The 24,337-nt window shown below is 38.7% G+C and overlaps 1 protein-coding gene across 2 annotated transcripts; it reads left to right on the top strand.

Annotated features, from left to right (window-relative positions):
• The first annotated feature begins 58 nt into the window (after window positions 1-58).
• On the top strand, window positions 59-24,181 carry ATG3 (autophagy related 3). Of its 2 annotated transcripts, XM_014947417.1 has the most exons (12): window positions 59-241; window positions 3,363-3,404; window positions 6,683-6,732; window positions 7,936-8,006; window positions 9,429-9,536; window positions 11,377-11,426; window positions 12,778-12,859; window positions 13,372-13,406; window positions 14,181-14,336; window positions 14,998-15,125; window positions 21,383-21,451; window positions 23,902-24,181. In XM_014947417.1, the coding sequence occupies exons 1-12, from the start codon at window positions 170-172 to the stop codon at window positions 23,981-23,983; spliced, it is 945 nt and encodes a 314-aa protein (XP_014802903.1). In that variant the 5' UTR covers window positions 59-169; the 3' UTR covers window positions 23,984-24,181. The 2 variants fall into 2 exon arrangements, with proteins under 2 accessions (XP_014802903.1, XP_014802904.1); XM_014947418.1 differs by lacking the exons at window positions 59-241; window positions 3,363-3,404 and adding an exon at window positions 5,653-5,751.
• Window positions 24,182-24,337: the final 156 nt, after the last annotated feature.

Raw genomic sequence — 24,337 nt, 5'->3', positions numbered from 1 at the left:
CGGGGGGCGGAGGGGCGGGGAGCCGGAGGGGCGGTCCTGCCGGGGCGGTGCTGCCGGGGCGGCCGCCGCGGCGGAGATCGTTGGCGGAGGGGCGGGGGAGGCAGTTCGTCGTCGTCGTCGTCGTCGTCGTCCTCCTCCTCCTCCTCCTTCGCGGGGCCCGCCGGCAGCCATGCAGAACGTCATCAACACGGTGAAGGGGAAGGCCCTGGAGGTGGCCGAGTACCTCACCCCCGTGCTCAAGGTGCCGGTCCGGACGGGAGCAATGGCGGGGGACTGGGGGGGGTAGCGGGCAGGATGAGAGCGCGCGCTCCCTCAGGCGTTAGAGCCGCTAAGGGGGTCGGGGGGACGACTTTCCCGCCCTGTCGCGGCGGGGCGGCTGTGGAGCCGTGAGCCGCCAGGGTCGCGGGTGGCGACGGTGCGGCCCTGGCCTGGCCTGGGGTGTGAGGGGGGCCCGGCTGATCGCCCCTGGAGTCGCTCCGCCTTGCCGGAAGCCGCGCAGCGGCCGTGGCTTCCCTCGTCGCCATGGCCCGGGGAGCTCTGCCGTCGCCACCGCGGCCTTACGCAACCGGTGGAGGGTCTCAGAGGGCGCGGTGCTCCCTCAGGGGGAGGTGGTGCTGGGGCAGCCTTGCAAAGCCATCGGCCCTTACCCTGCACCGGGGCGGGTTAAAGCAGTCTACGTGTGTCTGAAAAGGTTTTATTCAGGTAGACTTCCCAGTCCCCAAAGGGGATGGAGGGAGGCCGAGTCGGAGCTCAGGTCTCGTTAGGGGTGGGAGCCCTCGCCTGGGAGGTGCACGCCTTCGAGTAAGTTATTGCTACTGCTCGAGCAATAACTTATTTGTTAACTTCTATTAGAGTGGCTAAACTTTAATCGATTGCGTGACCAGGAAGGGAAATCCAAAGGTGCTCATGTGCTGATAGGTGTAAGCCTGGTTTCAGGAATGCCTTGCAATGGTTATTTTGGATAAGAGTGCAACATCTTCAGCTGACATAAAAAGCCCCATGTCACATCTTCATAATGCTAACAGGTACATACCTTATGTACCTGTACTATGTAACAGGTACCTTATGTACCTGTACATGCTAACAGCATTATGTAGCGTAGCTTATTTCTGAATCAGCATTACTATATTAATGCAAGCCTCTGTACACTAACTGCAAATAGTCGGAATGGGCTGTTTGGTTCTTGGAAGTGAATTGTAACAGTCTGCTTGTTAAGGTGGGCAGCACATCTGTTGTAATTCCTGTTATTGTTTATTTAGGTAGAACCAAATTGTGTTTTTTTCTGCAGTTGTTCGACTACATCCCATCTGCTTCCTGTTTACAAATACTTTTTTATGCAAAACCCAACTTTGTGTGTGAATGCCTAACTTGTCAGCAGTTCTTTCACTACTAATTTTCATTTTTTTGGAATGTGTTTTTGAAAAAATACTTCTTCTGTGATTGTTCATGACAGCAACCTCTCTGCCTGTGGTTTTATGGTGTGACCTTCCATACGCCTTGTACCCTGCAGCTTAGATCTTTGGGCAGAAGACAGTGATACTCAGTTGTTAATTGAACTTGTCCCTCTATGGTATATAGTGTATTCTTACCTGGATAGTGGACCTTTCTGGAGTTTCCCCCCAATGTGGCATATTTGGGCTGCAGTGAAGTTGTGGTGTGGAAGGGTGAAGTGACTTGTTTACCATAATACAGTTGCTGTTGCATAGCTGGTGTAATAGTGGATGAATTCTTGTGCCCAGATGTATGACTGGGAAGAGGCAGAAGTAGAACCTCTCACAAATGGGAGTGTATAATAATATGTGTAAATGTTCCCTTTGCAAGAGGTTGAAATAAATACTCCAAATTGGTAACTTCGGAAAGAAACTAAACCTGTGTTTCTCACTACCTGACTTATCACAGAATATACAGAGATGAAAAATTGAACTATTTACCCTCAGGGAATAGGGGATGGATATTTAACATATTTTCCTTATGTAATTCCAGAAACACGAGTTTGTGCATGTTGCCTACTGCTTATAGTTCATTTTGAGGTTAAACAGTAAGTTGTCTCCACTATGGTGTTGCATGATGTGTTATTGAGAATTCTCAGTTTTACAGCTATCCAAATTGCTAAATTAGGATTGGTTTAGCTTCTTTGATTCCTGTTAACTAGCATATAGTGATGTTATGGCATTCATACAACTGCTGCTTTGCTTATCTTAATCTTGTTCTTTAGTGTCTTCTGTTTAGAAATAAGGGAGAAGGGAAGTAATCAGTATTGTATGAAACAGGTGTGCTCATTTCCTTTTACATACCACAGGTGATAGCATGCACCAGGGTGAAGCATCAAGAATAACCAAGTTAAGCAGTGGCAGGTTTTCTTTAATGAGTTCCTAATGATGGAACAAGCTGTAGCCAAAAGTAAGGTGCTTTTCAGTTGCTGCTTTTAGTCTTGATAGAAAAAAATTACGAGTTATATAGCTACGAAATTATTTGGTAATTGATGCAAAAAACTTGAAAAGTGAGCTATGCATGGTTGAAATCTCACTCCTTTTCAAAAGCTGTTCTTAGTTCTAATGCTGGGAAACGGTAGGTTGCCTTGGTGCTTGAGACTTTTATGAAGAAAAAACTCAAACAAATATGCTTACTCTAGATTTGAAGATGCTAAAAAATATTGTATCCTTAAACTTCCTAAATATAACCTTTAATGCAAAAGTACGTGATTTCTCTGTGCAGACTAAATCATGTTGCTGCTTGCTCTCTATTCTTTCATCTATAAAACACATGGCAATGAGAGAAAAATCAAAACTGTTTCCGTGGGGTGCATAATGAAGGCACAGAAATGGGTATTAAAAAAAAAAAGTTAATAACTAAGTCTTTCTACATAACTTTTCCTATCACAGAGAAAAGTTGGTTTGTCATTCCTTTTGTGACTTTTCTTGACTGAAAAGCCTGGTGTTGATGCTTTGCAGTGCTGTTCAGTGCCTAGAACAGTCCCAAAGTCCCGAGTGTGAGGATCACTGATTCCAACTGGTTCCCTCTCTCTTACCTGGCAGACACTATTACATTTGCCAGTATCTTTTCTTTGTTACTGATAAAATTGGCTGTAGCAAAAAAAAATATTTTGTATATGTGATCTTTTTTCACAATACCCCACATTCTGCAGCAGGTAATTTTGTTGAACCTTGCATTATAAGGAGGTGACAGTAAGCTGCCTATCAGCCCTGGCACAGGTTGCTTCCAAGCTGATACACAGATCTCTGTGGACAGAGCTAGTTCCAAGACAAAAGCGGAGCAGATGTGCAGATGTTTGTCTTACCAGTAAACTGGGGTACTTTGATTTGTCAGCAGTTCTCAAAAATTCTAAACTTTCTTTATTGCAGGAGTCCAAGTTTAAAGAAACAGGAGTAATTACACCTGAAGAAGTAAGTATTTAGATACTTGAAATGTTTTGGAAATAAAGATAAATTTTACTGAAAATGACCATGTTAATCTCAAACAGTTCATGTCTTGCCGACTAATTATTGCTTCTTGAAACAATTTCATGAAGTGGAAGTTCTAAATGGCCTTTTTACTCTACCAATGAAGTAGATAAACAGAATTCCTCTTGAGATGATACTTAATATCTGAAAGTGGGATGGTGTTTTCCTGGATTATATTGTGAAACGCTTGTAAGGAAGCTCATGCTGGATCAACAGCTCCAGTTGTCATCGGAGTTCAGGACTAAACCAGGAATATCTTGGTTTCAAAAGTCTTTCCTATAAGCAACTTAAAAGGGAACTTGTATCGTGGGAATAGTCTTTGCTTACCTCACTTTTGGTTCCTTCCAGTGCTCTGGCTAAGTCATTACATATGCTTGTCCATACCAACTATCCAATGATGATTATTTTTTCCCTCCTCTTCTCTATAAGCTACTTCAGGCTGGTTGTATTTTGGATTGCTGCCAAGCATTTGTAATTTTTTAAGGAGTCTGCTATAAAGAGAAACAAACAGATTTTTTTTCTAGAATAGTAAAAACACTGATTGTGCAGTGCTATTTTTGACTTCCGCGTTCTGCTTTTTCTCATACCGAAGTGCTACTGTTCTGAAAATACATTGTCTTTACAGAGGTATGAGAAAACAATGTTAAGACTGTTAGGTAGAATGAAAAAGAAATGAGACTGAATGCACAAATGTGAAGATGAGATGGGGAAAAGATGGAACAAATGGTGATCAATGTAGGTAGATAATGTGGACAGAAATATTTTTCATAATGTTGGTACCTAGCACTTTTCTGCTACATCGCATGGCAAGCAAGCACTCGTGCTTTCTATGATCCAGAACAAGTACTGCTCAGAAGAACAGGCTTAGCAGCATGATGTTCTACTGGTCTGATAACTATTCATATATGTGTGTGTATATAAATGTTTATATATTATGTAATCACATAATAAGGTATTTGTAAGCTCTATTATATGTAAAAGAAATATGACAGTGAAAGTCTAGACAAATATTCTTCTACTAATGCTTAGTCCCTTGATTTTTTGGGAGAAAACTTTGCAGTAGTACTGAAAGAAAAGATACTTTTATGGAACATAGCAAGAGCTGTGCTATATTACATTGAATGGTTGGCAGCATTTAAGCAGCATTGAGAATGCAAATAGTATGTGTTCTCTGTATAAAGTTAGATGCTGACAGGTTGTGTAAATATGATCCTTCAAAGCAGTAGTCAAGGGAAATAATTATACAGCAAAATTATTTTTTTATTAAATTTAGATGAGACTGGAGCACGGGTCTGCTGATTGTCCCTTTGACAGTCTTTCCTCTTCCATGATGATTTTGGTCTTTATATAGTAATGGTTGCTAAAGAAGAATTGAAAGTCATCGATCATGCCGGGATGTTATTTTTGAATGAATTTGGCTTTCTTGGGTAGTGAATCTCAATTCAGCTGTGTCTTAGTCTAAGACACTGACTGTTTTATAAACTTTTTGAGGTTTCTGTGGCTTGCCTCTGAAGATGAATCAATTGGTGATAAGGCTAAAGATGACTCATTAGTCAAACTCAACACCTACTCCCTCTTTTCATGTATCTGCATACTTGCTTTAATTGGAGCAAATTCTTGCCTGTCGTGAGTTTTTACTAGTTAATATCTCAGAAAGATAACACCCTGTTTTAGTTTTATATTGAAGTCCAGGCAAATCTTTAAAATAATTTTTTCCAGGACTAGAAATAAGATGTTGTCCTAAAGTTGATCTCTTGCCACTTTTGCAGTATTGATTCAGGTATGAGATAGCATTACTGCTTGAGAAATAGAAAGTGAAACCAACTAGATAATTTTGCTGCCTAAGCTGAAGAAAATGCAAATGAAACTTCAGGTATTGTTTTGGGGTTTTGCATCTGTTAGACCTGAAAAGAACACTTTAAATTTTTTTCATCTTTAATAATGTATTTTAACATTGATGCCATAAACAGTGCTCTGGTTCCTTAAACAGTTTTATATAATTCTGGAGTTTCATGTGCTATTTATTATTATGTAAAGGCTAATGAGTTTTAAAATTTCCATGTTTTTGTGTATTGGAAAGGATTGCTGTTTTCTTTAAAGTGAAGATTTCACTTTTACTAGAGACCCTTGTTGGAAAGAAAGCACATTTGCACAGATTAAATCTGTTAATCCATACGCAGTGCATATTCTGGTGTTTTCTGCTACACTGATTATGCCTCGCTTTGGAGGACATAGTGAGAAAATGACTGACATGCTGCCAGCCCGTAGTGTCATGCTGCAACAGCTTCTGGTAAGCAGGAAGTATATTGTTATAAGCTAGCATTTTAAGACAAAAAAGCAACCGTAGTGATAGGTGTGCACCTCATTTTCAAAAGTAACTGATGCAAAGACCACACATATCACTGTTCTTCAGTACAGGCTTGCCTTCCACAATTTGTGTATACAAAAAATAAGCCCAGTGGGTTAGACTTTGCTGGGTGAATTTTGAGTTCATGCACAAATCTAGCATGAGTTTCCAATATGGTTTTGATATAGTGATGTGACTTTGTAAAAGCCTTTATCTCAGATACTAAGAACAAGTAGAGTGAAGATTTTTAAAAGCTATTTCTTCAGAACAAAGTTACACGTAAGTTTTTCAGTGTAGTAAGTCCTGGGTTATCCATATTTATTTAACATCAGTGGTAAACTATCACAGTGATGATCATTCCTTAAAATGTATACTGTTTATTCCTCTGCTGCAGTTCTCTCACTGATTCAATGAATTGATCCCAGTCTTGCTTTTCTTCTTGCTGCAAAATTGTTTTGAACACCAAAAGAGAATCAAATGTTTTGTTGAGGTTTTTTTTTTTTTTTGCATTAAGCTCTTAATTGTCTTTGAAGAGTGGCAAATAATAACAATTTCTTCATCACAAAATAAACATGTTACTGGGTCTAGAAACTTCTTGGCTTGTTAGAAGACTACTGTGTAATATCACAGCTTTTTAAACTATCTGAATTTGCTAATGTGCTTAGTGTGCATTTCCTTCATGTGAAGTCTTTGTATTTTCACAGTTAGCTGGGAAATGGAGTTAAAAGAAAGCATCAAACTGATATAAACAGTTACTTGTTACATGGCTAATCTATCAAAGGAATGTGCAACTGAAAGATTAATATTGAGAAAAATTGGAGATTGTTGCCTTATGCCATATTTAGTAACACTAATTTTTTTCCTGCCTTAACAGTTTATTGCAGCTGGAGATCACTTAGTTCACCACTGTCCTACTTGGCAATGGTAAGTAAAAGCAAAAGAATTTTAGAAAGGTGGCATCCCTACCTGTGCTTTAATGGATGCAGTTGTCTCATTTCAGAATAGTGCATGGGCTCCTTCAGTAGAACTTCTGTGATGAAGCTATCTTTAAGTCAGGCAGGATTCATTTATTGTTCTGCATAGCAGTAGTTGAGATGAGGATTTGTTTGGGGATATGTTTGTTTGTTTTCCTAAGCCTTTAGAGGAAATAAGCTGGTACCTACTGTGAATGCTTTCAGTGCTTAGCTGCAGAGCAGCATACCTCCCTGAGCTCGTCTTGGTTAATCGATGATTGAAAAAGAAAAGGCCATGTGCAAATGGAATTGCTAGGCAGTAGTTGTAATTGGTATATTTTAGACAAGCATTTTTTAATTAAATTTATTCAAGGTGGCCCACATCAGACCACTTAATGCAGTGCTTGTCCTTGGAATTCCCATATCTTTCATGTACAGTAAGGGTGCAAATAAGGTGCTTCCTCATGTTTTACTGGTGTCTTGCATTATAAAACTAATCAGTTAGTGCCCGGATGGGCATTGTCTGTGCGGTTGATATCATCAAGGTTATTGGCTCTGTACTGGGCTGTGAAGATCTGAAGGAGGAACTATTATGCTTGAATCATTGTTGTTTGCCTTTTTAGTGTCTCCTTCAGAGAAAACATGGTGTTGAGTCTGGTTTATGTGCTAGCAGGCTATTTAAAACATTACCCTTCTTTCAAACCAAAAACCACAGAAGGTGAAAGCATATGCTTGAGTAACCTGGGCTTGGCAAAGATTACTAGAACTCTGGTGACAATGGGCAGGTTTTATATTTCTAGAGGTTTATTTGTTACTTTTTCTGAAGTTGCATTCTTCAAACATTTGGGACTATGCTGTTGCTGATCCTAGAAAATTTCAGATAGACTACATTGTTCTGTCAACCTGTCTTTGGTTGGCCATCTCAAAAGGAAAGTAATTTTTTGAAGCAGAAAACATTTTTGATCCAAGACTCTATCATGGTTTAGGGGTGGCCAACCTTTTTGAAACCATACCCATATATGTATAGGGAAGAGTAGATTTGAAGCAAACAGATTCTGCAAATGGGCCCAGAGGAATATATATAGAATGTTCCTGACATAAAGAACCCTTCAGTTTTGACTGTTTTTTGCAGATCATCAAATTCTCAACCTTTATGGTGCACTTCATTTTACAGGGCTTCGGGAGAAGAGCTAAAAGTCAAGGCTTATCTGCCAACAGACAAACAGTTTTTGGTAACTAAAAATGGTAAGGCTGAAGTTTAAATATAAGTGTTCTTAGGACTGATAGCATGGTTGACTGTGCTGTCAGCCCTACTGATTTTGTGTATTGACAGGAGAAGTGAGTATCTTGCACTTTAGATGCTTTGGCGTTGCAATATTAAACATGTTTTTCCTGCACATCTGAATTTTTTGCCTTACACCAGTTATTAGCAGGGCTTTATACTAGTAATACAGCATGCCTTCATGAAATAGAAATTAAGTTTAAACTTTATAAACCTCCTTGTCTGTCTTTCCTTTCTCCTGTCCTTCAACTCATATTCGGTCTCTAAAAGGAAAATATGTTTATTTTTCTTTTTGTTTTGGAAAACTCGGGCTATTGAATTGTTCCCAAAATGCCTTTTACAGTGACACTAATACTTCTAATTCAGATATGTAATTGATGTCACTATCCCTGTCAATAACAAAACCCACAATTTTAAGTAAAATTTTGATCAGCTTTACAGTTGTGTATATATGTAATACTTGTGGGGACGACCTTTTTAATGGATAAGGCAGCTAACATCTTGGCACAACCATGGGGAAATCATTTTCTCAAAAAGATCCTGTAACAAAATGTGTCAAAGATAATGCCATTAGATGAACTTTCAGTACTGAGACCAGCCCAAGGAGATTATTACCTTGAATGGGTTTTATTTTATACTTGGATTTCACTTGCTGGCTTTTGGAGTCTTGCAGTGCACTATCGTTTGAAAATGCTTACACTGGTGTTGGACAGACTTTCCTGAGATGGTCCTGATGCTGGATGGCCAAGTGATCTACTTCGTTTCTCTTCTCTCCCCACCTACCTCCCTCTAACTTCCAGGGTCCCTCATTGCTCTGATCCTTCTAGATCACATTTCAAAATACTGTGTTTCCTGCTGATGGTAATGCATTGTCCTACCACCTGAGTAAAAGTTGTAGGCTATGGGTGGTGCCGGGTGCCATCCTATAGATCCCATTTTGGAAGTCTTTGGAGGACCTTTATTCACTGTGACTTTAACTCCTTTCTGAAAAGTCTAGGAGCAATTTATAAATTCAGAACTTCATCAGCAGTTTTGGGTTTTTCTCCAGAGTAGTAGAAAAGGAGTGTTTTTTACATAGTCCTTGTTTATGATGTTGGAAAATGTCTATTTTGTCTTAATCAGATCCACATTCTTTCTTTGACTGTTTTCTGAAAACTTTTTATAATGCTGTACTTGAGTGGCCCTGTAATACATATGACTGAAGTTATTCTAGATAACACACTAATTCTAAACTCTTCTAAACTTCTAGATGTTAATTTATGATTAAACATACTTAATGTATTGCATAAATAGCTGATTTGGAAGGTTTTTTAGCATGATTTCTTGCTCGTGTCTGGTTTTGTATTGGAATGACTGCATTCATTTTGTTTTGCAATTTTTTGCAGTGCCGTGCTACAAAAGGTGTAAGCAAATGGAGTACTCAGATGAGCAGGAAGCAATTATAGAAGAAGATGATGGTGATGGGGGATGGGTAGACACTTTTCACAATGCAGGTATTAAAAGTCTTGCTTCACACTTTGCGTTTGGTGATCTGAAAGATTTTCAGTTTCCACTCTTGGAAAGTAAAATCTTTCTTACATATAGATGGCTGTGTACCAGCATCTAATCTGGAAGAAATAAATTACATTGCCAGCTACCCCCTTGATTGGTACATGACTGCTCAGGTGTTTAACTGTATGGCTGTATATGCCTGAAATAGGCTGCCTTTTAGAGGTGTTGACAATAAATTATTTCCATATTCTCTTATTAAAGATCTAGGAAGTTATTTTTAAAAATGAGCTGTGTAGTGGCTCATTCTTAGTAAGGAGATCTTGCATATAGTGTGCTGGTTTAAGTTATTTGAAGAATATACAGATTTCCTTTTTAGCAGGATCATGTGTGGAGCACGTTGAGATCTTTATCTTAATTATTACCTCATCTTACTTAATTATTTCAGTGTTTCCCGTTCTGTTGAATTGTTGGATTCAGCTAAAATGGGGAATCATTGGAAAATAGCTATCTGAGGTTACTGGGGGGAAGGGGTGCACTAAAAAGAAAGAAAATATTGTTAAATACAGAGGTGAATGTGGGAGATGATCCTTTTTTACACTAAGTCCTTAGATGAGCTTGTGTTTATAAAGAAGTCTAAAAATTACTGCTTATGTGAATCTATCTCATTACCTTTTCTAGCACAGCCTCTTGTAAATCCTTTTGTTCTTTTCTAAGAATCGGCAATTTTATTAGTTTTAGTCAGTTTATGTTCTATCATGAGTTAATAAAAGGCTGTCTTTCAATGAGTTTTTTTCCACCATTTCCAAACCTAGAAGGTACTCCACTGAGTTGGTTGGTTGGGTTTTTTTGTGTAAATTTGTCATATCTACATCCCTCCTGTAGACAGATTCCTCTGCCAAGTTTTCCTGTTTTAGGGTTGACTGGTTTGGGCACCATGCTGTGGTAGCACAACTATAAGATTCTGGCTAGACTCAGCCAGATCTACAAACGCTGTCAAAGGAGATATAAAAAAAATTAAAAAATCTTGTTTCCACCTATCTGTATATATGTCCTTTATAACTGCACTTTTTCTGATAGGAAAAAACATATCTAAATGATCATGTAGCCACTAGAAATGCGTTGTCTCCAAGCAGCAATCAGCTGGCATTTCTTTTCTTTAAACAGCTATTTATGATGAGCAGTTACTTGATTTCAGGTTCATTCTCCATAATGGTGTAACTGATTTTCAGCTAAAGAGTTAATTAGATAAATGTATTGTGTCAAAGCAGAATCTTGTCGTGTATCCCGAAGAGTACTGGGTGAGAGCTGTAGTACAAAGCTAATGGGGAGAAAATCAAGAGCTGATACTACTGTGATTTGGGATGGTTTTTACCCCCAGTTCCTCTCAGCTAAAAGCATTGAGTGTTCTGCTACATTATGTTTTGTCACGAGCTTTGTATCTTGCTTTCAAGATACTTAGAAATATTCATAAATGGCATGCCTTGCTTGTGAAGTTGAGTTTCATTATTGTGACATGAATGCCTATCCTGAAGTCACTCTTATGCAAAAAATCCTTGAAATAAAAGTCAAAATTACTTTGCAGTGTTCCATCAACAAACTGTGTGTGACATGGGAGAGCTGTGCTGTTGTGCTCTGTGTTACTGATACGGTTTGTTTATGGATGTCCAGCACCAAGCATGCTACCGCTACCAAATAAACAGCCTTTCAAATATCAAAATTGTTGTGAGATGTAACTTGGAAAGATCATATGCTGCTTTCTGAAATCTTTGCAACCTCTTTCTGTACTATTTGGTAACAAAGAAATCAGCTATTTTTAACGCAGACTTCTTGTTCGATTAACAGGCATAGTGGGTGCAACAGAAGCAGTTAAGGAGATCACACTAGACAGTAAGGTACTTGTTTCTAAATTTTCCTCTTGCTTTATTACAGGACCTAAAGGTGGTAGAAGTCTTACCTGCAGTAATCTAGTACTGCCTGTGAAAGATTAAAATATGCTTTGTCACTGGGCGTGTTGCAGATACATATTGACCTTCAGAGCCCATGATACTAGTCTGAGCACGTGCATCTCCTTATTACGATGTGTTTACTGAGGCACATAGACTTTTTGGAATGTCTCTAGCAAGTGTACTCTTGTGCCAGGCTTCTACAAGTTGGAAGTGAAATTCTATTTACAGTGATACTGCACCCTTGTGTCTCAAGAAACTAACCTTTGGAGATTCAGTGTAAAGAAATTTTTATATGGAAAAAATAATGTAGGGATGTAAAGTATTTCTTTGTAATCTTTAGTTACTGCAGGTGGAGTTTTAACGCATTTGGTCCTGTTGAACAGGCTTTTGCCCTCAAGTTTAGAAGTATTAAAACTGTTTAAATGCATACATCTTACAAAGTCATCAGTTTCTGTACGTGTTTCCAAAAAATCAGTCTGGAGCAGGAGCCAAATCTGAAACTTCAATCCTCAGGAAACTGAGAGCAGTTGGAAGTTCTTGAAATGGAAATGTGTTAGCTAACATGTTTAAGAAATGTGAAGAAAGTTGCAGCTACGCAAAATGCTTTTAAAGAGGAGTTGCTTGTTAAAGTGGAGTTGTGTCTGTGTGCTATGAGAGTTTGTTAAACCATCCAAGTACATAGCTTTGGATTCTGAAGATGAGGGGGAAATAGAATGGGCTGGTGCATGCTACTGCACAATTGTAAACAGCTCAAAATGCTATTGATATGATAAACTGGGAAATAAACAGATTTCAAGTAAGACTGTACAGAACATGGTAAAAATACTGCTTTTTCACAAATTAGTAACGTAAGGGTGGAAGAAACATTCTAAGGAATACTTAAAGGTGATCTGTGATAACTGCTGTACAGTTGGCTGTGGATTAGGACATACAAAATCTTAACATAACATGTTTAGTCTTAGCTGTTTAGTCACTGCCTTTCATTTGAGATATGTGGGGGTTTTGAAAGAAATGATGGGCTGTTTAACACCATGTTTATTATGCTTGGCTTAGGAATTAAATCATTCCAGATTGCAAAGTCAAAGGAGACCTTTTAGCAGATTGAATATCATACTAGAACTTTGAAACTAAGTTTGGTTAATAAGCAGATATTTGAGGTCAGTATAGTCCTTCTAAATATTGCAGAAGTTTTTTCTGGTTCACTGTATGTATTAACTGGACTTCTGCCTTAAATTTGCTGGGGTGTTAGTCTGTTTAGATGCAGAATTCTTTAAAGCAGTGTTTTCAACTTCTAAAGGATAATATAAAAATACCAGAACGTTCAGCATCTTGTGAAGATGATGATGAGGAAGATGAAGGAGAAGCTGCAGACATGGAAGGTATTTCCTTAAATTGGGTGGGACGTGCTTTATTTCAGGCCTTTAACTAAAGCAGTACACTCTGAGAAAACATTACTCTTTCTTTTCATGGAATGAATGCTGAAAAATTCAGCAGACATATGCTCTTTATTATCTTTATATGTTCTTACTGATTCATGTTTACTGTAACTTGTGTGCTGAAACCTGTGTGAATGTTAGTGACTGGGAAATGAATTTGAGTAGCAGAACATCCAAGCAGGTATAAATTAGGGACTTAGCACAGTTTCCTTCCTGCTTATACCTACACTTAAATTCAGACTGCCTACTTAAAGCCACTTAAGGCTTGGTCATCATGTACTTACTGTAGTCTTGGTCAAATTTGTATTAAAAAAAGTATAGTTTGGGGTTTGTGAAGTCTACCTGAATAAAACATCTTTAGATACATGTAGATTGTTTTAAAGGAGTTGTTTATGAATGAGAAATTGATGGCTAGATACAAGCTGAACACAGAATTTTATGGGTCTTCTTTTCAGAGTATGAAGAAAGTGGGCTATTGGAGACAGATGATGTGAGTGAACAGTTCTCTATCTTGTCTGTTACCATGCTTATCGCCACTGTGAGCACAAGCAAAGTAAAAATAATGATAAGAAATGGATGACATAACAAGCTTGTTATGAGCAGTGGGATTACTGAACCTGGTTTCCTATGGATTTGTCTCCTGTCACTCTGCTGCAGTAACCTTATCTCTTAGGTCCTCAAAGATTTTGATCACAGTAATTTTGCTTTTTTGGCTGACTCTTTTTTGCTCTGCTTATGCGCAATGCTGTATTCACAAGAGGTAAAAAATGCAGTTGTGCTTGAGGCTTACTTGTGGAAGATGGGTGGCTTATAGATTCAACAGATTACAGTGATGCAGAGACTGTTGTGAGAGAAAACAGAAGGTATCATTATTTGTGGTACTCTGTTATGGTCTTCATGAACGTGCATAAACTGAGACCTCTGCCTTCTGAATTTCATTGGATTTGTTTGTTGGGTTCAAAAGCTATTGGTGAAAGAAGGGAGGGGGGAGATATGACAATGTAGTGGCATGCTTCCTTAAATCGGACCTTTTTGGTTTTTTTTAAAAAAAGCAAACCTAAAAAATAAAACCCAAAACCCCTTGGTGGGAGAGAAACTAATACTCGTAATTTAAAGATGAAAACAAAACCCAAAGCCTCTTTTTTTTTAATGCTCACTTAAGAACATTAATTTCAGTTTTACAGCTTTACATAACTATTTAGGATGGGAAAGGAGGGAACCTAAACAAAACTATACTAATGTTTTCATTTTTACCTTGAACCAGGCAACGCTTGACACAAGACAGATTGTAGAAGCTAACAAAGCTAAAGTTGATGTTGGAGGGGAAGATGCTATTCTACAAACTAGAACTTATGACCTCTACATCACTTATGACAAATATTACCAAACTCCAAGGCTCTGGTTATTTGGATATGATGAGGTATAGCTATGTTGTTGTTTCTTCCCACTTCTGTGGAATTAGACTCATCGTGTCAAATAGCAAGGCTATTGTGTTGCTTATTCACGGTGGAAATTTAAAATAAAAGATGGTTAGAAAACCATTATACAGTCAGGGTTGCAGACAGGACTTATGGTACTTGCAGGAATTAGGAACAATTTCACTGAAAATGGTACTTGGTAACCAAGTGCATTTGGAAGGAAGGAAATAATGCTCTGTTATTTGAGTTTCTGTTAGTTTTGTAGAGCTAGTGATAACCCCACTAAAGTCAGTCAAGTAAACAGGTATGTGTTTTCATGATCTTCGGAGGGAGAGGACTAGATAAATCACACTTCCCTTTAATGACCAAGTTTCTTGAGTTGGTTGGGGCTTATGTCTCAAATACCTAGATGGGAACATATATGGTTCTCAGATATATTAACTTTACCGTTCATTTACTGTATTAAAACCAAAAAATCGTGGGGTACTTTTTCTACATCATATGGATTTTAGCATGCTCAGTTCTTTCAGTGTACCTTCAGAACTGTTTATTACATGCTTGTGATTTGTGGTGCTTCATCTGTCAACCATAGAATTGCTGAGAAGGAGCAAAAGATTATTTGTTAGTAATGTTTTTGTTCTCATGTTCATTTTTCCCCTGTAGCAACGGCAGCCTTTAACAGTAGAGCATATGTATGAAGACATTAGTCAAGATCATGTCAAGAAAACAGTAACCATTGAAAACCATCCTCATCTTCCTCCACCTCCCATGTGCTCAGTTCACCCATGCAGGTGAGTCTTTGTTTCTGATCTGATTCAGCATGCAGGCATAAGGCATTTCGCTAGTCTTGTTAAGGATTTGGTTCAGGTTTTCTGGACATATTTCCACAGTTGATTGCCATAGTGGTTTGTTAGCTTCTGAGGCAATATGAAAGGAAGGTATCAGTGATTCTCTGAAGTCATTCCAGTGCCTGCTGCAGCAAGTGTATTCTGCAGCTAGAGCTGTCTTCTCTCTGCTCAATTTGCATTTTTCCTTTGCTTTCCTGTGGACTCCAGAAGATGGCAGGCTACTAGAACTCTGAAAAAGAAAGTTCTCCTATACTTTTCTTTGATGCTTTTTGGGGAGGGTGAAAGTATAGTGTGTACTTTAAGAGCAGAAAAAGCTATTTTAATATGAAATAACTGTTTCTTATTTTGTAATAACTGACTTTTGCTCCCCTGGAAGTCCTTGAAACTTTACACTGATAAAATACAGGTCTTCTTATTGCCACACTGAAGTATTTGTTGAATACAAGTGCGAGCACACTTGTGGTTTTGGGTCTTTTCTGTTGTATTTTCCACATTTCTCACCCAAGGCCTAGGGAGTCTGTAGTTCAATTAGCTGCACAGGTATTTTTTCTAGATCTTTGAAAGGTGCCTTTTGTCTTAGATGTAGCCCTAACGTCCTTTTAGGTGTCTTAGTAATACAGGGCCAATACCTTAAACAGTGTAATTCCTCAGCTTCTTGATAGTATGATGTTCTTAGAGGTACGAGTTTGGGCTTTTATCATTTTTAAAAAAGAGACACCCTTTGCAGCCTTGCATATGTTTAAAAAAAAATAAAAAATTCCAGAATGCCACTTTGTCTTGTAATTTCTTTTGACTTAAAGAAACACTTCTGGGGACCATGTCAGTAGCTGAGGTGTCAAATAATCAGCTTGTTGTCAAGCTTGTGATAATTTTTGCAGGCTCAAAACATTCTTGTTTCTGATTTAGGAATTATTTGATCATAAGATTTGTCTTGGGAAGGGTATACCATTCTTCAGAGAAAGAGCAAGGTAGCTTTGCACCAAGCAGTTTATGGCTCCTTTTGATTTTGAGTATGTACGTTTGTGGGCTTTTTAAATCTGTATCTCGTGTTTCTTCCAGTTAGTAGTTCTTTAATAGTTCTTTACAACAGTCTTTGCTTTCACCGCGCAGTCAGGCTTATATTTGGGCGATATTGAGCAGAGAAGCCATTGTACAATTGGGAAATAGCTTTTTCCCCAGTTTAGCTATCTTGAAGAAAATTTTAAAATGGTAAAGTTTATTGCAGATCTTTAAATCCTCAGGTTTGAGTCTACACTAACACAATAGACCTGTGAAAAGGTCAATCTTAAGGCTCAGAGTGGTACAGGAAGTGGAAATTGGAAAACCCTTAGGAAAACAATAAAGAATAGAACAGAAAACATCATAAGTTCTCTATTAATCTATGGGATTAATATTGAATACGGCACATGTTGAATACTGCAGTACAGCTGTGGTCATCTGTAGTCTGTGAGATGAGGAAAGACTAAAACTGAAAAAGATACAGAGGGGTTGTCTGGGATAACTGAGGTTATGAAGCTCTTTCCCGTAAGAAATGGTTGAATAACTTGTGTCCCTTTAGCTTTGGAAAAGGCAGCTGAGAGGGGAGTTACGATTTCAATGACCTTCATTTTGAGCACCACAAAAGGTGAAGTAATAGGTGTTCATTTTTTCCCAATAGTAAAACTGATGACATTGAACGCTACTTGTTGCTGGCATGTTCAAAGCCAAAAAAGGGATTAAACTCTGCACGCAGCACCTAATTAAAATATTTATTTAATAAGTAATATGAGGTTAATGAAAGAAAAACGTCAAAAGTTGTTAAAAGCGAAATTATTAGGATGCCTTAGAATTAGAAAGACCCTGGGTTGCATACTGCTGGAAACTAGCAGTACTTTGGGAGAGTCGTTACAAGGTGCTTGCTCTGGCCTCTTTCTTGAGCATGTGGTATAAGATAATAAGCAGGACGAGGTAGGCCTTTAGCTTGATTCAATAAGGTATTCTTGTACCTTATATGAACATACCAGTCCTGAATGTAGGAAGGCTTAACAGACTGACTAGGAAGATTATTAATTTAATAAAGGAAAAGCCGGGGTGGAAGCCTGAAGCCAAGGCTTAATTTAGTGATTGCTGGAAGCCCTGATGATAAATTGGTTGGGAACAGGCTCCTGTTGATGGATGCAGGCTGTGAGAGCGATCTCAGAAGAAACAAAGGCGACCAGACATTTGGGCATGATGGCCCTCAGAGACTAGGTTGATCTGTGGGTTTTATATTGGGCCGTGGCTACAATGTAATCTGCTTAATTTTGCAAACACCTTTGCAGACCAAGAACCAATTTAATGTTAGTCTGTGAATCTGGATTGAGTCTTCATAGATGAGAGCTCTACGTGCATGTTTTCACTTCTTCCTCTGAAGGCAGTGAAGTGCCAGTGCCTTTATTATGTAAACCACGTCTACACTTGAAGAAATGGTTTGCATCATGAGACTTGTTCCAATTAGTCTTTTAAGCGTGAAAGAGATGGCTGATACTGCAGTGAGATAGAGTTGTTGGTAGTCTTAAATGTGGAGGAAACCGTCAAGTCCTTCTCAAAAAGCAGTCTAGTTGACCAGCAACTGCTTAATATCAGAAGGGCTCAAAAAGATTGTCTTGAGACTGTGAAGAAAGAGGTTAACAGCATATCTAAAATGGAGGTTTTAAGTATGTTCTCTTAACCTCCAAGGTGAGGTGTTCTATGTTCTTAAATTGGTAAGGCTAACAGCTATGAAGGTCTGGGCTTCTGAGGTGAAAAATAATAACCAAAAATGTTTTGTTCTTAATTTGGCTAGGAAGTACCAGTGTTTATCTAGCTCTGCTGCTGTTGCTTCCCTGCACATTACAAGAATTGTGTAACGTATGGTATTTGGATGGTCCTAAACTTACTTGGCTGTTGCTTGTGACGTGTATAGTGCTCTGTCATGCGTCAGAGAAGGGAAAGAAGTGACGGTCAGGTGCCGCTGTCAGCTGCTTGAGATTGCTTCTATTCTGAGTAGTTAGTTGAAACTGTTCCAGCTGTTACAGCTCTGCTTTTAGTTGTATTTCTTGTCAGCATTTTTATGGTACTGGGGGGAACTTCCTCATTAATTGCTGCGAACTGGTTTAATCATAATTCCACAATTCTCAGCTTTTCAATGTGGATGTTATAAAGGGACTGTCGAGCTAGTTAACTACAAAACACATTTACAATTAGATCTAAATTACTGGCACTAATTCCAAGGGCTTATTTTTCTCTATTTAAGAATAAATGGTGATAAGCTTCTAAACAGTTTTTCCTTCTTATGTACTCTGAATATCTGCAGGGAAGAGACTAGATGCAACTACAAGGATCAGTAAACTGTAGATCTTAAAGTTAATTGACTATTACAGGTTCAGAATGTTTCTCCTAATTATGACATTTGTGGGTTTTTCCACACCTGTCTCATTGTGTGTGAGCAGTTACAGACACTGAATCAAGTTAATAAGTAATTTTTTTCTTGAAAGTACACTGTCCTAAAAAGTCTTGCTTTTTACCCTCTTTTATGGAAGCTTATAGTTGTTCACTACACATAAAGTCCTGTGGAAGGCCTTTTATCTCTGTGAACTTTGTGGGGGGTGAGGAATGAATAATTTCTGGTGTTCGGGTTTTTTCCCCATCTGTCAGGAAGGCTTTTATTTTTTAATTTCTGATGGTATATATTTCCCTCCCAGCTGATACTCGGACAATGGCAGTTTGTCAGCTCCACTGAATTCCAGTGTGAATTTAATAGCAAATATTTTGACTGACAGCTTTGGTCAATTACAAAGCAGGAGAGGGGTTCTTCAGTTGGAAAGCAAACATTGCTGGTGACATCATAAAGGGTCATCTAATCAATCTAGGAAATCACCTTCTTTCACATTATTTTTAACCCTTTAATGTATGGTTTTAACTCTATATATCTGAATTTATTTTCAATAGGAATACCAGTATTTCTAATTTGGAATATGAATAATAACTCAAGTTATTATTTGAACCACCTCAAGAACTGGTTGATATACTGAAAACAAAATTAGGTGATTTTAGTAGATGTTTCAAATGTCTGATCTGTTTGATAGCTCAGGTGATCTACAAGCAGGTCTTCAAACAAGCACTGGTGAGCACATAATGTATTTAGTCATATGGAATTCGAGTTTTTTCTGGGGGACTTGAATTCAGAAGTTAAAAATATTGAGATTTCTAGATGGCAGGATATTCTAGATGATATTTCTTCTGAAGTTATCTTATCTCTTTCCATTGTGGGGTATGCGTACTTCATATTAATGCCTCAAATTTTTCTTGTAGAAGGAAACTGAAAACAGGAAAGTTTCTAAAGCACCTGCAAAGCTTTTAATGGGTAACTGTGTGACAGTAAGAATGACCATAATGGAATGATCTGGAATTCCAGTTATCTAACTAGTCCCTAGAAAAGAACAAATATCATCAAGGTGTATGAAGTTGAGTCAGTATCCTGTTAAAGACTTCTAATAGGGGTAGAGTGACCTGTATTCTGTGCCAGTACAAAAAATAGTCCACTGTTACGGACGAGGTCAAAGCTTATGTTTAGACAGTGGCCAGGTTCCTATATAAAAGCAACTGGCATTGGCACCTGATACGGTGTGTGTTCTGCAGGGGCATCATGAGGATCCAGATTTGGAATCAACTGTGAGGGCTAGCTGATTTGCAAAGACCAACAGGCACAGCAAATGACAAATGCTGACCTTTAGTATTTCTCCAGACTTGCATGTTCCTGTTTACAGTGTGTGTTGGTAACTTTGCAACAGCTTCCTTCCTTGTGTTTGCAGTCACTGGCAGCATGATTAAATTTGGAAGTAACTACTAAATGCCAGTTACTACTCAGCTGTTGAGATTTGCATAGTGGTATCAAAGCATGGTCAGAAAGTTACGGAGACTCTGCTTACTGCTCTTCCTTGTTCTTAGTAGGCACACAGGTTGTTTCAGGACAGGTATTTTAAACTACCTCTGTTAATTAGCTAGCAGTGTTGTGTAGGTGGATGTGCATAGCCTTTATGACCTCATGGATGAAGATTGCCTGCAGATTCGTGAATTTAAAGCGAAGTTGAAGTATAGATAAAAGTAAGATCAGCTATACAACTTGGGAATTTGTGTTAAATATATATAAATAAAACATCAATTGACCATACAATAGTTCTCCCCGCTTGATTTGGTATGTTTTTCATCCCCTGGTTTATGGGGTATAACTGTCCTGAACACAAGACCATTATTTCTGAATTGTAACTTGATCATTAAAAGATTTTAAGTCTTCATCACTGGAGATAATCAAAATCAGACCAGACAAGGTCCTGAGCAATCTGTTCTAGTTTACTGTTAATTGAGCAAGGAGGGTTGGACTAGGTGATGACCAGCCTTTCCAACCTTAGCTATTCTGTGATTTCATGTTAATATTCCCAGGATCAGCTTTGTACATAAATGTCTGTGTGGTTCATAGCAGGTCTGGTGTGCCACTGATGACTTAATGTCAAAACACAGTGACCTGAGGAAGTGTTTGTCCTCCCTTGTAGTGCTTTAAAATAAGAGTCAGGAGAGAAAGGTAGCTTGAAAACTGTTGATCTGCCACGGAACCCAATTTACCTCTGGATAAAGTTTTCATACCCTAAGTCAGTCCCAGAGTAACAGTTCTGAATTTATATAGGGTTGGTTTAGCCTGCCTTTCCTAGGAAACTGAATTGTTTACGTATTTGATATGTCTTAAGTTCTACAAATTTGAGAGCAGCAGTGTAAGCTAAAAAATTTGTAGCAATTTCTAGTCATCTTCTTCAGGGGTCATCTGGGAGCTTCTGATGGCTTGCCTGCTGGTGAGGATTACCTTCTGGTGGCTTCTTTGACATTTAGCAATCAAAAATTACACTAGTAATAAGCAATATGTATTGACTGTCATTATGGCACAGAGTCTACATTGTAGCATAGAACATTTTTGACTTTCCTTGTGAATATAAGGAGATGTCAAATAATGTTACACTCATCACTTAATATTAACTTTCAGTTACTGTTGGGATTTTTTTCCCTTAGTGTACTGAAAGTTTCCTCTTGCTGCTTCTGAAGCTAACAGTCCGAAAATATGTATAATTTGCACAAAACATAATCTTAGTGAGATGAAGAGGGAGTTACTTTTTCCTTAAAATATTTTCACTGTTTCTGATTCTGTTTTTCAGGCATGCAGAAGTCATGAAGAAAATAATCGAGACTGTTGCAGAAGGTGGGGGCGAACTTGGAGTTCATATGTATCCTTTTTAATTACTACACTGGATTATTAGAGATTACGTGCAGTGTAAGGAAGATTCTGTTACCTCAGTATTTCTAAACTGGAATGCAAATGCACATGAAAACGGTAAACAACTATTTGTGGATTAGAGTTCTGGGATGAGCTTCTCTGTGCGAACAACCTGGACAGGCTGGAGAGTTGGGCAGAGAGGAACCTGATGAAATTCAACAAGGGCAAGTGTAGGGCGCTGCACCTGGGGAGAAATAACCCCATGCACCAGTACAAGTTGGGGGCTGACCTGCTGGAGAGCAGCTCTGAGGAAAAAGACCTGGGAGTCCTGGTGCACAACAGGATGACCATGAGCCAGCAATGTGCCCTCGTGGCCAAGAACACCAATGGCATCCTGGAGTGCTTCAAGAAGAGTGTAGCCAGCAGGTTGAGAGAGGTTATCCTTCCCCTCTACTCCGCCCTGGTGAGGCCCCATCTGGAGTACTGTGTCCAGTTCTGGGCTCTCAAGCTCAAGAAGGACAGGGAACTGCTGAGGGTCCAGCAAAGGGCTAAAAAGATGATTAGGCCTGAGGGACTTGGGTCTTTTTAGTCTTGAGAAGATTGAGGAGGGATCTGATCCAATGCCTATAAATACTTAAAGGTTGGGTGTCAAGAGGAAGGGGCCAGTATTGTTTCAGTGGTGCCCAGTGACAGGACAAGAGGAAGTGGGCACAAACTTGAACCTAAGAAGTTCCAGCTAAACATGAGGAGGAACTTTGTTACTGTGAGGATGGCAGAGCACTGGAACAGGCTGACCAGAGAGGTGGTAGAGTCTCCATCTCTGGAGACATTCAAAACCCGCCTGGACAAGTTCCTGTGTAACCTGCTCTAGGAGGACCAGTTTTGTCAGGGGGGTTGCACTAGATGATCTCCAGAGATCCCCTTCCAACCCCATATCATTCTGTGATTCTGGGAAACTCTGTTAATCAGTTGTTGGGGCGAGGGCTGGGGGAGGAGGGTAGCAGGAGCAGTGGGGAAAGTAGGTAGGATTGAAGGGACAGGATAGGGCCCTTGTTTACAGGGGTGTGAAGGAGGTAGCTGTATGAATCTGTATGAATCAGTGTAGGAGGATGAGGCTGGAGGTTCATAGACTCTGGCGAAAATGTAATCACTCCTCTGGGTACAGCAGTTTCTGTATTAGATTTGAATTTAAGGTTTATCTCTGAAAGGCATACAGGTCTCCTTATTCTCTACTCTGCATGTGAGCAATATCTTGGTAAAACATTCAGCTGACAAAAAAGCAATGAAAATTACTGAACATCAATATGAAATGCCTCACAATTAGAATTTTCTTTTAGCAAGGCAACTGATCGTAGTTACACTTTTAGTGATTGATACTGTGCTTTCTGACTGAAGTAAACTCCACGTTAGAAGCAAGTGTGTACTTTCAGAATAGTGTTCTTTGGCTGCTATAAGGCAAGCAATGGGGGATTACAGAGCAGTTAACCTGAATCAGTTAAATTCTCATTTACTGTATGAGTTGAGGTTGTTGAATTTGTGCAGCAAGCAACTGAATCTGAACTGGAAAATAACTTTTCTGGCAAGATAGCTCTTCTGCTCCTCAGTAGGTGAAGTAGCTTATTTTCAATATTTTGATTACTTTTTTGATTTGCTTAACAAATTGAGGGGGTTTTAACAGGCAGTTTCTTCCCTCATTATGAAGCAGTTTGTGTTTGCTAAGAAATGAACGGTGTGTAAAACTAAGATGTCAAAATAGTATAGTTTATTTATATCTGGTACCATTGTAACTTAATTTTCAGTTGAAAGCAGTGATTTATTTTTATTTTTCAATCCGCTGTCTGCTGCAGTCCTAGGTGGATGGACATTTTAGTTCGTAATTATCCAATATACTCCAGACCGCAGATTCAGGCCCAACATGCATTGGAAGGTGATATACACAACAGAGACGAGGAAGGTCTCTACAAAGGCAGACTTCTCATCTTAGCAGAGCTAATATCTCTACTTTCCCTCATCAACAGGAAGGAGCTCTTTCAAAGGATGGTTCAAAACAGGAACCTTCTTTTTCTGAGCTACTGAAATACTGAGGAAGAGCCTACTTTCCCTTCAACTACAGGAAGGTAGTGAGGGATTAGCCTTGCTATGTACAATTCACATCGGCATTTTTTATTAACTAATATTAAGTTTGCTAATAGGATTGCAAATGTTTGTGTGGTGTTCGTAAAATTTATTGAAAATAACTCCTGGTTCCCTGCTTTAACTTAAAACAGGAAGGTCTGTGTTTTGGGCAAGCATTAGATGTCATTACCAGAGTTCTGCTATATTAATTTCCCAGTCTCTAACTGTATAATTGGTAGGTGTTATTTTCCTATTGGTAAGAAATACTGTTGAGCAGGCTATTGAATATGACGTTGTTTTACAGGATTTCCAGCTAATGCTCATTTTCCTTAACAAGAAACTCAGGTACCTACTTATTTTCTTGAAATTTGTACAGGCAGTCATTCCAACGATAGAATATGACTACACAAGGCACTTTACGATGTAACTAAAATAAGAGATGTCCTCCTCTAATTATCAAATCTTTTTTTAAATAACCCATTCATGTGACATACAATATTATACATGATTTCTGTAGCTAACCTTTTATCAAGTTGATGCATCAAAATAAAATGTTCCATTACCAGCCTTTTTAATAAAAATCTTTGTGTGTTATATAAATAAATCACTTTCATTCTGATACTGACACTGCACTAAGAGGTGGAATTTTTTTTCTCCATAATTCCTTCAATTTCCTTTCAACAGAAGACTACTTTTGTCTATATTGGAAGCTAAAATCTGTTTTCCTAGTGGTGCTTTTGGCTTCATTGCCAATTCCTGAAAATATGATCTTTGTTTTTTT

The sequence above is a fragment of the Calidris pugnax genome, unplaced genomic scaffold, assembly GCF_001431845.1.
Source record: "Calidris pugnax isolate Ruff unplaced genomic scaffold, ASM143184v1 scaffold95, whole genome shotgun sequence".
Taxonomy (NCBI): domain Eukaryota; kingdom Metazoa; phylum Chordata; class Aves; order Charadriiformes; family Scolopacidae; genus Calidris; species Calidris pugnax.
Note: the sequence above shows the minus strand (reverse complement) of the source record. Positions and strands in the feature narration are given on the sequence as shown.